This window comes from Xiphias gladius, chromosome 19 (assembly GCF_016859285.1).
Source record: "Xiphias gladius isolate SHS-SW01 ecotype Sanya breed wild chromosome 19, ASM1685928v1, whole genome shotgun sequence".
Classification (NCBI taxonomy): Eukaryota; Metazoa; Chordata; class Actinopteri; order Istiophoriformes; family Xiphiidae; genus Xiphias; species Xiphias gladius.
Window position 1 is genome coordinate 4,590,072 of NC_053418.1, and position 13,931 is coordinate 4,604,002.

The 13,931-nt window shown below is 41.3% G+C and overlaps 1 protein-coding gene across 1 annotated transcript in view; it reads right to left on the minus strand.

Moving 5' to 3' along the window:
• Positions 1 to 13,931, minus strand: part of dapk1 (death-associated protein kinase 1) — an 88,893-nt gene that overhangs the window by 23,540 nt on the left and 51,422 nt on the right. The window contains 8 exon segments of the mRNA XM_040154911.1: positions 614 to 712; positions 5,377 to 5,574; positions 5,773 to 5,970; positions 6,095 to 6,193; positions 7,335 to 7,433; positions 8,914 to 9,012; positions 10,778 to 10,897; positions 13,199 to 13,291. Coding sequence (XP_040010845.1) covers positions 614 to 712; positions 5,377 to 5,574; positions 5,773 to 5,970; positions 6,095 to 6,193; positions 7,335 to 7,433; positions 8,914 to 9,012; positions 10,778 to 10,897; positions 13,199 to 13,291 — 1,005 coding nt within the window.

Consider the following 13,931-nt stretch of genomic DNA (forward strand, 5'->3'; position numbering starts at 1 on the left):
ACACATTAAGATTTTTAAGCTTTAAACTCTAAGAGGCAGAGATTGCAGGAAAAATGTGGTGCGGCTTTGTATTAGGAGGCGAGTTTTATAATGAATTTCTGCAGATTAAATCCTGTTTGATTTAAAAAGCTGCCATCAGCTTTTCTACTTTTTGTTAAGCGTGTCTGTAGGAAGCGAGCAGCGACCTGCTCTGCAGCGCAAGCAGAAAATGAACTCACCATACAAATAAGCCATTATTTTGAAATCTCTGTTTGTTCGTTTGTATATCATATGAACTGTGTCATGTATGTTATTCATCCATTTCATTGAACCGTGGCGACATCCCTCAGAGGATACAAACGCTGCAATCTGTCACGGTGGCAAATCCTCTAAACATGCTAATGCATTCACCTCTACCGTGAGCATCAGCAGTTCATACAATATAATTAATCAATCAAAATGCCAAATGGCCGCATTGGATTTTACTGAAATGGTGAAAAAAACTGCTTTCACAATTACCTGCAGTGCCTAAGATAAGTTACAGTCATAATGCATTATGTAATAACAGTAAGTTAAGCTACTGCTACTGTAAAGTGAAGGGAAAACGCGAAAAAGAAGAAAACTGGTGACTTACGTTGGTGACGGCGTCGATGTTGGCTCCCGCCAGGCAGAGATGACGAACCACCTCAAGGCTCCCGTTGTTAGCAGACAGGTGGAGGGGAGTTCTGCCAGACTGGATAAAAAGAGAAAGAGAAGAGAGTTTTCAGTCAATAACAGGTGATAAATGGCAGGAAAAAAAAAAAGCACCCACAAAGTACTGGATGTGGTCAGTCTTGCCCTCAGTTATTGATTTTCCTACAAAAGACTTACATGTTTTTTGTTGCAAATCTTCAGGCTATCATGTAAAAAACTTCCAAGCCTGGCACTGACACGGAGGTTATTCGGCAGACTATTTTCTAAAGGTTTACATGAAGTGGAAAAAAATAAAAAATAAAAATACAGACTAAGGATCCCCCAGGAGAAGGTGGAGGACATGGATTCTTTGAGGAATGATTTATTACATGACGAGTGTGGATGTAAAGGCCCAAACAATACTTTCTGCCCCTGCATGGCCAAAAGGGTCAGTTTGGCATAAAATTTGTAATCTCCCTATGTTTGCACAGGTCTGCATGAAGGACCCCCACAGATATAGCCCCATGGACATGGAAGGTATAATTCAGGCTTATATCCAGCCCTGAACATGGACAGTTGATGTGCACACGGTTCTGTTCACACCACGCTGGGTCGTCTGTATACACAAACTTGTTCACATGTTTGTCGGCAGGTTAAAATGTATTTCCTCACAGGAACAGGAAGATGAAAAAATGTCACATGGACTCTCACAGCTATGCAGATGTGGAAATGATAACTTGTGCTTAAAAGGTACAGTCACATTACACTTTTGTTAAACACAAGTGCCCAGCACGAAAAGTTAGATTTTATGGCTCTGATGCCGGCAGTAAATAAATATTGAGAGCAATCAAAAACTGTCAACAGCGTATGAGAGCGTTGCTGCAGTTTATAATTTGGTAGCGTGATAGTTCCAGATAACGGCTCAATTTACAAAAACAAAACTGCATCAGTGTTTCAATTGGCTGACTGTGCAGATCTGCTCAGTCGACGTTGAACAAAAAGGTGAACGGCTGGAGATTGCAGCTTAAATCTGTCCATCACGTGGGCTTCAATAGAAGTGAACCAGGATGTGGACTGAGTATTTGTAGGATGGGAATGTAATATGGTCGTACCTGCTGCCACTGCAACGTGTATAAAAAAACGGCTGAATGGTGAATTATAGTGGTCTAAATGTTAGGATTATTGTAAAATTACTTCTCAGCACGTTTTGTGTTGGGTTACATTAAACAAACATTGAACAGCTAAATGTATAAAAATAAAAAAACACCACCGCAGTGAGCGTGGTCTTAAGGCACCAAGGTTTTTTTCTTTCGGTTTTTCTCTCGTTGACTGGCTACTGAGCAAAGCAAGCCCCTGCCAGTGTTAGACAAGGGGTCTACTGGCAGTTCTTGCAGTCCTGTTTGACAGGCAGAATGGTGCTCTGGTGCGGTCTAGAAAGATAAAACTGGCTATTATAGCAGGAGCGTGTTGTTATGATCACAGTGCACTCTGAAAACAACTGTCGTTACCCTAATTATGGAAGTGTGTTATTACATTACTATTTTTCACCACAATATACAGTACGCCTGAAATACTGACACACTCCTATGACAGCTTTTTTTCCTCTCTTTTTCTTACCAAAAATGTTTTCTTTGCTAGAAGATAAAAGAAAAGGAAAATTATTATATTGGAAAATATCAATACCTACTACAAAATAAGCCTCCTTGAAAGCTGAATTACAATTCATTCCCGTTTGTCACAACTTGAAAAAAACAAAAAAACAAGGAAGCATTATTACTGTTTGAATGTAAACAAAACAAGAGACACTTTCAATTCCATCCCCCTCATTTTTCTCGACAGTGTCTCTGGTGACAGTGAAGACAAATCCAGGCACAGTGTGATGAACGGCTTTAGATAAGCTTTGGAAGGAAAAAAAAAAAAAAAAAAACCTCAGCAGAAACTGTAAATAATGAATAAATAACATCTCCGACAGTGCTGTCTGCTTCTGATACACATCACTTTTCTGGGAAAAAATGTTTCTGTATGCAAAAAAAAAAAAAAAACCCAGAGAGGGCTACAGTCTGTCTGAGAGAAGCAGTCCCATCGCAGAATACATTAAAATGGATGAAATGTATGGTGTCAAAATAGAGTGTGAAATCAACACAGGCAGAACCCTGCGTGGAAGTCGCGCCTTGCAGAGAAGCAAACCAAGATGGGATCTTCAGTCAAAATATAAATCAGGTATGTGAGAGCCCCCTTAAAAGGACAACCTTACCCAAATAAGAAAAAAGTCTGCCAGCAGATATCAGAATAAAGACCATTTTGTGGCCCCCCAAAAAAAAGCACGTAGTACATCAAAAGTGATGTTAAAGGTCAGCTCAGACGAGTTCTGAGTTTCAATTACTACCACAATATACAAGCAATGTACTGAATGCCAGATTCATGAGCTCAGTCTAGATGAGATTGGATCAACAAGCAAAAATCCTCATGCTGCATGTATTTACAAATACAGAAGAAATCCTTTAAATCCCTGTAATAGGCTTGCTTCCCTTATCATCTCTGCTTGGCCTGCGATTAGCCCCAGCTTAGCTTGGAGGGAACAGCTACACTATATGGTCAAAAGTATGTGGACACTCGAGCTGTGGATCCATATGCAACTGTTATGACAACTTTTTTAGACACCCTCTGCAGCTCCACTCTTCTTGACAAGGCTTTTCGCAAGATTTTGGAGCCCGGCTGCAGGGATAAAGGTATTTCTCAAACTGTACTCACAAAGTCGGAAGCACACTATTGTCTAAAATATCAATGCATGTAATCAAATGACTCATCAAGGTGGTGTAATGCATCACATAATGCTACCAGCGTGTAGCTGCCAGCTGAAAAACAATAGCTGTGTTTGGATAACGTAAGACGAGTGTCACAATTGCTCATACAAGTTTAATACAAGGATACACTATTCAATGTTATTGGTGTCATTACAGTTCTCAAAAATTAACACCTGCATATTAATTTGTCAATTTGACGACCTGCAGAGTTAACTTCAGTTCACCCAATTTAGAAAATGGCCTATTATCTTGGACTCCGAATCACCCAAGGATCCCCCTGGAGGATCTGAAAAAACCAACAGTAATGGGGTTGGTGGTTTAGCCCCCGATTCCTCCTGTCAACAAGTGGAAGTGTCCCTTGGCAAGACTCTAAGGCCATGTTCAGACCAACTTAAGCCCTGCGTGAAAAAGCACAGCCCTTTCATTCACTTGAATGGAGCCAGTCTGTCGATGCAGTTCGGCTGCCAACACGGGGCTGTCCTGCAAAAAAGCTGAACCAGGAAACTGGGATTTTGCAAAAAAGCAGCGCCATCTGGCAAGCTGCGCTAGTGGCCAGTCAAATCCATGCCTGGGCATGTTCCTGAAAGACTACATTGTAATGTGAACTCTGTATTTCTACGGTTTACCTCACCATCGTTGCAACAAAAAGATAAAATAATTGATGCCGGGATAACTTCCAAGAGTTGTGAAATCCTGCCTGTGAGGATTACAAACTGTTGTGCTGTGTTTTTGTGTCTAATAAGCCTGGAATCGATTGCATTTTATTGTCTCACCAGTACCTTAAAAATAAATAAATAAATAAAACACACCCCCACCAACACAGCTCTCTATGCTGTTTACGGTCCAAACCTCAGCTCAATCCCAAACTACTCAACTATCCCAAACATTTTTGAGCTGGAGCCTGCGAGAAGTATCTGCCAGAGTGCTGAGTTAAACGTTATTTAATCTCACTTATCTTTAGTGGTATCTAGTCTCACAGATAGTTTTAGTTGAATTTGACCAGGTTTTGAGGTATTCGTGACTGTGGGTTCTGGGTCACCTCCCTGACGCAGGCCATTCTTGCTCGGTTACTCAGTTTGGCTGGAGTCCCGGTGGTTCCAAACGTCTTCCATTTCACAGTTATTGAGGCCACTGAGCTACTGGGATCACTAAGAGCTTTAGAAACAGTTTTATACCCTTTCTCTGATCTATGCCTAGCCACAGTTTTATCACGGAGGTCTACTGAGAGTTCCTTGGACTTCATGGCTTGGTTTTTGTCCTGACATGCAGTGTGAATTGTTGGACCTTATATACACAGGTGTGTCCCTTTTCTAAATTGTGTCCAGTCAATTCAATTTGCCACAGGTGAACTCCAATCAAGTTCCACACACATCTCAAGGAACAATAAAGTAAACAGGATGCACCTGACCACAATATGGACTGCAACAGCAAAGGATCTGAATACTTTTGTAAAGGAGAGAGTTCAGCACATGACTGTATATTTGCAAACATTTCTAAAAACATGTTTTCTTTGTCATTCCTTGTCATTGTGGGTAATTGAGTGTAGATTTATGGGCGAAAATGGCAATTTTATCCATTAACAATTAAATCTACAACACAGTAACGTGCGCAAAAGTTGAGGGGGTCTGAATACTTTCCGAAGCCACAGTAATCCACAGTTCACTGCCGGCATGTTTCTGTTTTCAACCAAAGAAACAGTTCCTCTTCACCTCCACTGTTTTGCGTTGAAGGAAGGAATCTCAGAGGTGGATAAACCTGATCAGATACCAATAGAGCTAAGTGATTTTTTTCCCTAATTTTTGCAAACACTCCCTTTAACCAATGCTGAAATGTTTGCCTTATATCAGTAAAGTATTTTTTAAGTTGTATACCTGGTGTTACTCTAAAAGACCACGGGTGCGGTGGGAATTGGCGTCCTCACCTTGTTGGGGAGGTCGAGGCTGGCTTTGGCGCTGCAGATTGCCATGACGATGGGCAGGTTTCCATCCTTACAGGCAATGTGCAGCGGCGTGTTACCATGGCGATCCTGCTGGTCCAGGTGGCAGTGGTGTCTGAGGAGGCAGCGGACCACTTCGACCTGACACCTCCGTACGGCCAGGTGGAGGGCTGTGTGGCCGTCCTGGAGACACACACACACACACACACACACACACACAGTACAATGTAAATCCTCAGTCTCTCTTAACTGTCGAATATCCATCCTGTCTCACACAGCATCAACAATAAAGCATGCATCGTCAATGAACACTGTATGTTGAGCTAACTCCTGCATCTGGTAGAAGAGTGTTACTAAGCTGAGGTGTTAAGAGTCTGTCACCTTGTCAGTCGCTTCTAGATCAGCCCTGTGCTCCAGCAGGCACTCCACGATGTCCACAAAGCCTCGAGCAGATGCTGTCAGCAGCGGACTCTCGCCCTCACGGTTCTTTGCATCCACATGGCAGCCGGTCTGGCAGAGTGCCCGGGCTACCGCTGAGTATCCGTGCCAGGCAGCGCAATGCAGTGGGGTCTCCTGCTCCTGGAGATTGAAATGTACAACGCAAAAGAATAAAACCTGCGTCCGTTGGTTGAAGAAGGGTCTCTCTAATTAGCAGCTAGGTGATTTTTCTGCACGTGTATGTAAATGTGTGTAATGTGCTTACCCTGTCAGCCAGGTCTGGGTTGGCCCGGATGCTGCACAGGTAGCTCACTACATCTACGTTGCCATAGCGAGCCGCCACATGAAGAGCTGTCTCTCCAGACTGCAGGAAAAGTGGAACAGAAAGGAAAGCAGAAAATCATGATGTTAACTGCTCGGCATTTCAAAAGCAACTAGTTTATTAACCTACAGTTTAAAATAAAAAAAGAATCATTTTTTCTGCACATAAATGAACACATATGAATAAGATTTTAGTGCTTTAACATCATCACATCATCAGTGAAATGCTTCCTGTTAACTTTCATTTAAACAAGAGATTTATATTTTACAGTCCTGTGTATGCAGACATTGGACTTGTTAGAAATTGATCCATCAGCTCTAATGCCATGGCTGCCAGTCAGAGCAGAAGCTCGTTAGCAGAGAAGCTGCTTATGTTTAATGACACCCAGGACACTTTGTTTGCTTAAAATAACATGTAATGGATTTAAGTTGGGAAAAAAGCTTTACAGGTCCACCGAATTAGGGGCATTATATGCAAGCAGAGCAGAGAGGAAAGATTCACCTTGTTAAAAGGGTGTTGAAGGGCCTCATGGCTTTCCCTTTCTCATAAGACAATTACTTGGTTGCAAACAGACACCTCGGCTTGTGATTAAGGGTTACAGTGTAATAAATTAAGATAAAACTTTAATGATCCTTGGACAGGAACTAGATAATAATCAGGAAAGTGCCTGGAGTGCAGAAAAGCTCTGGACTGGACTCTGCTCTGCCTCAGACAGGAGAGGACACCACCAGCGGGCAAAATGATTGAAGAGATCGGAAAACGGTTTTGGGATTTCGTCCGGCCAAGCAAGCTCTGTGATTGAGGCCACACCAGCATCAAAAGCAAACACACAGACACATACACATTCACACGTTCACACATCCCATCGTTCCAAGCAAGACCGGTTTCTATTGCAACAGCAAATAAACTGATAAAATGCCAGAGTAACTGGTTTTCTCCCCAGGGGCATACAGTGCTGAGTGTGACCGCGTGAATGTGCATGTGTGTGTGTGTGTGTATGTTTTTCTGGGCATTTTGGAGAATCAAAGCAGTGCTTCTCAGGAGGGTTAATGAGGTAGGAGCGTGTTAGTAATTGCTGACCGATAACATAATTGTTGAGTAGTGGTAAGACTGTGTGTTCCTGGCACATGTGTGAGTGTGAGTGTGAGACAGGCAGGCAAGGGAAAAATGTCACTTGATTCACCTTATCTTGGACATCCAGAGAGCATTTCTTTTCATGAAGGAATTTCAGGGTCTCGACATGGCCATGTCTCGCTGCGTAGTAGATAGCATTGGCTCCACTCTGAGGGATCCAGAGAGAAGAAAATTCCAGGATTTATCCTTGACCTTTACCATAAAATCAAGCTCTCGGGGATTGCGCCTGCAGCCAGATGATATTAACACATCCTTCTAAAATATTGCACAGCACATTTTCTGTCAAACGGCTCGGGACTACTTTGAGGAAGTGCCAACATCCTGCATTCAGAGCTGCACTGGCCAACTTGCATGTTGTTGTTGTTGTTGAATGTCAGATAATGGTGACTGTTTAAAACTGATCCTGCTAGAAATCCGGTGAGAATGGGGCAGTAATTTGAACACAGCGCACTCATGCTTGTTATCCTAATTACTTGGTAATAATTTATACCTGGCCACACTTAGTGAAGTGAGCTAACAGAATGTAAATTTCTATGTAACAACCTTGTCTAGTGCAGCTTTACAGTAAATTAGGGACAACAATCCAACTTTTTCCTACCAAATGCCAATTCCAGTACCTAAACTCAGGGTATCTGCCAATATTGAGTACCGTTCCAATACCACTGCTCGTTTTCACAAATTTAAAATCTGTATACCCCAGCGTTTGTAACTTTTTTTTTTTAACCATACTTTTCTTTTTTTTAATGTAAGGTAACGTGAGGCCAGGTATACTTTGGCGCTAAAAATGATTGCTGACTGAATGATTGTAAGTGAGTGTGGAAGCCCAAATGTGGATTGATCACGTCATCTGCGCTTATATCCATATCCATCCATCAACATAAAATTTATTGGTAACAACTTTTTGTTTATTTGTCTATTTTCTCTATTTACTACAACAGTAAACTGAGTACCATTTGATGACATCACCTTAGCAGCTTATTGGATACTTTTTCGTTTCAGCCCTACCTTTAGTAATGTTTATAAAACAACTTAAATTACTCATTTTGTTATTTTACGATTACTAATTGTTTGGAATCATGAAATTAGGCAACATAATTTTGTTAAATGATGACAACAGATCATAATCAAAATATGATTCCAGTGAACATTAATTATGAAATAGCACAGAATTATTGCCCGGCCCAAATCGTCTTACTCATTTCCTTCAGCCATAAAGGCATAACAGTGACAATAATGCTCAAGTAAGTCTAATCTATGGAAATATTCTTTTTTTTTAGTATTCATTTAGCAAAAAGGTATGTAGTTGCCAGTCTGAAGGTGTGCCAGAATGTACAGATGGATCAATTCATGAGAGAATCAACTTTCTATCTATCTAAAGGGCCTTTTCTGAATAGTTACGAATCATCAGAGTAACACCTGATATTCTCTACAACTGCTTTGTGCAGCAGAGCTGAGTGCAATAAGTTCATGGGTATATTTACCTACAGAATAGATACCCTCGGTCATAATCCAAATGACAGCCTGTCATTTTCTTCAGCCTTCATTACTGCAGCTCTGAAGCCTTTAAATGCCTGTCTGGCTCTGGCTGTCAGAACCACACTGATTAGACCAAACAGCTGAGTCTTTACCTTGTCGTGGGCCTGGATCACTGCACCTTTTCTTATCAGCACCTCGATGATCTGGATGTTGCCACAGCCGGCTGCGATCAGGAGGGGCGGAGTCCCGTGCTGCAATACGCACACAATAATATTGCAATTTCAGCTTTAAGTGACCGTGATTATGTGATTTTATGTATTTTTAATGTGTGACAAAATGGGTGCAATAAACATCAATCTGACAGCATAAATAAGGGGAAGTGGGTTGATTTTCTCTCACGGGTTCTAAGAAAGTTCAGGCTTTCTGAAAAAATGAGTTTGGATGGACATAACGCAGGTTTTAGACAGAATCGACTTCTTATGTGTCCAGCAGTGTCTGCGTGGTGTCGGAAATACTGGCTGAGGTAAAAGAAAAGAAGATGGAAGAAAATGGAAAGATGACCTTTTCTGAACCAGTTGCTGAGCTCAAACACTGAACAAAGTTAGATATCGGGCAATTAGCAGCCCTAACTCGAATTTTTTCCTTTGCCCTTTTACATTCCGTCTCTCAAGCTCTCTGTCAGGAACTGTAGAGTTGTTCTCCTCCTCCTTTCCACATTTCTGTATTCTCATTCTCCCTCTCCTATTTTCCCTTCCCATTTCTCTTTTTTCTTCTACACTTCACTGAGTTTAATAACAAGTCCCTCCATTGCCTATCAGCTGTCAACAAACCGTGCCTCTACTCCATCGAAACGGCAAGCAGAATGAAGATGAGGGGGGTTGTTGAGTCTGGATATGTACCTGACCATCAGGTTGTTTGGTGTAAAAACCAAGAAACAGTTCGGCTCTTTTCTGCACTAACTTCAACTTTGTGATCATTTTGGAGGAGTACTTTGTGGGGCAACAGCTGTCAGTATTATGCAATACAGTTCAACAGGACCACAAACTACATCCTCCAAAATGACCTCTCTAAATCAGTTTCACCTGTTTTAACCTTCACCAGTGTAGGATATATTTTAGGACTGTTGCTTGAGTATACGTAATAAGTCTACATGATAAACTGGCTAGTGAGTTTGTGTTTAGTAATTTTTCCCTTTAAGAAGCCACAGCTCTTCCGCTTTATGGTCTGTTTTAGCCCTGTCCTTATCCTCAAACATCCATCTGTCTTCAACAGCTTCTACTGATTTATCTTTCATTTTGAAAGGGAGGTACAGGTCAATGACAACCTACTTCTTTTTTTTGGCTGTATTGATTTTCTTTATTGTTGCTTTTTAATGTAGGGAAAGGGTGAAAATCTTCTATAACTGTTAGGGAGATTCTCTTTTCTTTATCTTCTTTGTTTTGTTTTATTTTGTTTCCATAGATGGGTGGAAGAACCTATTATCTGGTGCACTGGTTGTAGCTTTCCATGAAACTGGAACAAACACACACGCACGCACACACACACACGAGAAATAATCCGTATCTCCAGCTCTGTTTCAGTGTTCATCCACACAAACACTGGTAAGACAAAGAAGACAGCAGTTTGTGTTATATGAACCGGAGTGGCAAATTCGCAGGCTATACAAAATTCAATTTGTGATGTTGTGATAACAGGCAGTCGTGCTTGGTGCAGGGTAGAACATGTGAACACCGTGACAAATGGTAACAAGATCCTTGACCAATGAGCTGACTTAGTGATGACACTGAACCTGTGTGCGTGTGTGTAAGTGGACTGCATTGCATACTATTTAAATCACAAGGAATCAAATCCTTTAAAACATTGCACATTTGATTTTCTGAGAGTTGGAGGTTTGGATTTATTAAAAAAAAAAAGACAGGAAACATTTCGCACTTTCAAAATAATACATTATATGAAAAAAAAAAAGGATTAAAAGAATGTAACTCTATTGGGTTTTATGTACAATATGTCTGTCACCTTGTTGGGCTGGTTGACGTCATAACTGTTCAAGGAGCCGAGCAGATGCTGCAGACCAGGCACATTGTCGTCGTTTATGGCGTGGATGATGGCCTTCATCACAAAGGAGTCTTCCTCATCCTAAACAGGAGAGAAGTTGTTCTTCTACTGTTCATTGACAGTAGATCAATGTGCATGATCTAGTCCTGTGAATTCTTTCTGTCACAAGCCACCCCGAAACCCAAAAGTCTCTCTCTCATCTTTTTTCTCAGGTATGAATATTGCACAGAAACAAAGAGAAAAACGGCAGAATTTTCTTTTGCATCTGCAGTTTAGTTTCAAAACATATCAAGACTGTTTTTCTCTGTCTGCGACATGTGACCCAATAACCTTCAGCCAGAGTCAGCTGTACGGCACAGAAATCGGCTGTGATGCTCTCCTGCACAAAGAGACGAGGAGAGGGAAAGGCAGGGAGGTGAGTAGGAGGGAGGAGAGGAGTTTAGAGGAGGCGAGGCTGATGTGTCATTTGTTCGACCAAGCGTGATACTCCAGCTACATTCCTCAACATAGCCTCCCTGCTGAGGGAGCCGTGTCTAAACCACCGCCGAGAGCAGCAAACACAACGCAAATATGTACGAACGGCAAACTGACTGCTGGGGACTCACTGTCAACACAGATGTCTGGGATTTTTACCTTCTGGAAATGCTAATTCATGACACAGGATGGAGAGGCATTGCCTAATTATCTTATTTTCTCCTTGTGAATGATTTCCAGAGTAGGTTGCTAATAACAGCTTGCTGGCAAGTGGCCACTTAAGAACCTCTCCACCATAAGAAGAGAACATCCACAAAAGTGAGAAGTATTGCTGAATGACAGATGTGATGACTCCCTTATGTAACACCTCTGGCCCTGGAGAACAGTTTCCACATTAAAAAAAGAAAAAAATCTCAAAAACACAAGGAAAGAGTTTGGTATTTGGAAAATAAACGTGGTTTCATGACTAAAGTTACAATCCTTAGAATCGAAAATTTTGATGAATTCAGCAACTAAGATGTGATTTTGGAGTGTTTCGAATTTGCTGCAGCTCAGGACCACACTTTTTCTCCATATGGCATGGGTATCACAGTATCCGTCAAGAAAAACTCAGAGAAAACATGATCCCTCAGAAACAAGTTGGAGTAACTGAAACCAATACCCAAAACATGAACCTACAGTAATGTTATATTAACCAAGGAGACCCTTAGACATCATGAAAAAACATAAAAACAGTGGTAAAAATTATTTCTGAAACTGGCAGCGCCTCCTACTTCATAAATTTATTGTGGCACATTTTTAAGATGAATAAATAATGAAAATAATAATAAAAATAATCCCTACTTGCAGCCCTGATATTTACATTTCTCTCAGTCTGATCACAATCCCTTTCTTAATATGTGCTCTTCCACCCTCTGACATGGAGCCTCTAAGGCAGAACACAAACAACTTCTTAGTTGAAAATTTAAACCCCACCTCTAAGTAAGTTCTTCAAGCAAGGCAGCTGACCCTCAAACTGCTCAGCCAATAAAGTGATTATCTATTGGGCAGCTTGAACTTGTAAACATCAACTACAGCTGCAGTTCTGTTTGTGCACTACAGGGGGCGCAGCATCTTTAACATGTCCGCTTCTACCTGCCAGCTCACCTGCGACTCAAGGAAGTTGCTGCGTAATACTTTGAAGAAACAGGCCTGGCCTTGGCCTGCTGGTAATGCTTTGTAAATGATTAAGCCTCTCAGAGACGCTGCAGTGTTTACATCTCTCAGGCTCGTCAGTATCAACTTTTACACACACAAATAACATGAAAGCCGTCTCATGTATCAGTATGTGTGTACAAACACAGACAATCTGACTCGGTCATTAACAAGAGAGTGTCCCTCTCTGGAGGCACAGTCCTACCAGCTCAGCCTGGTTTTAAGGTGATACACACTGAAATTCCCACGATTCTGCGAAAATCTGAACAGTGGCACCTGAGGAAATGAGTAACAGATCAATTACATGTAGTAGCTCAAGATCCTCGGAGAGATTGTCGAGCTGAAAGTACCAGAGCTGTGGCTGAGAGCTCGGGGTCCTAATAGGTTAATGCACTTCAACAAAAGCAAACTGAAACTCATTTAGCTGCCAGTCTCCTATCAATTACTTTTATTTGGGGTATATGAAAGATAGGGTTGGACTGAGGGTTGGACTGTGGAGATAACAGTAATATTCCTGATGCTGGAGATGTTTTTCTCAAGTGCAATTTAAAGCCTCGATAGTATTAAAAGCTGCAAACCCAATGAACTTAATGAATCTGGATCAAGATCTTGTCTGTGAAACAGTCCTGACTCTCCTGTGTTTTGATGTCTTTTTTGATTTCTTCTAGATGTTTTTTCCAGTCAAATGAGAAAAGCAGTTTTCTGAGGTCTTACCAGCGTGTCGTCGCTGCGTGCCACGCTTATGTTGCTTCTGGACAGGAAGGAGCGGGACAGACGGTTGCATAAGGAGATAAGTCGGACGGATTGCTGGAAAAGAGAAGAATGGCAGTACATGAATGAGTTGAACAAGTTAATGTCAAGTCTTGTTACGGTGACTATGAACAGAGCAGAAGAAAATTTCTGCTCTGTTTAAAATGCACTTCAGTTACTTGACTCATTGCAGTTCAGTCTTCGATAAACTATTGTCCTTCATATCGTTAAGGTGAGTCGATTCTTCCCTCAAGGGAAAATTACAGGCAAACGAATTTGCAAACTCAAATACACACCAACCATTAAAATCTAAAAAATTACAAAATATGATGATGTAAGAAAAAAGTGCCCAATCCGTAGCTGGCCAACAACATCATGGCGTCAAGTGCATTTATCCATTTTCATACAAGGTAAACTGACCATCACTTGTGCTGCTGCTGCTCACAGGTAAAATGGCTTCTGGATTAAAACCAAACTTCCTTCCATTTGTTTTACATAAAGGCAATCTAAAACACATTCATGACGGCATTAGCTTACGGTATTCATAGAGGACAAGTGTTTGAGGATGATTGATGATCTTATATGTCTTTTTGAGGACTTCAGTAGTAGTAGATGTGCTTGGGATCGCTCTGTTTTGCAAATAATATCAGAGCTGAGGTTGACGGCAACTTGCAATCAGAGCTCGTTCTTTTGACAA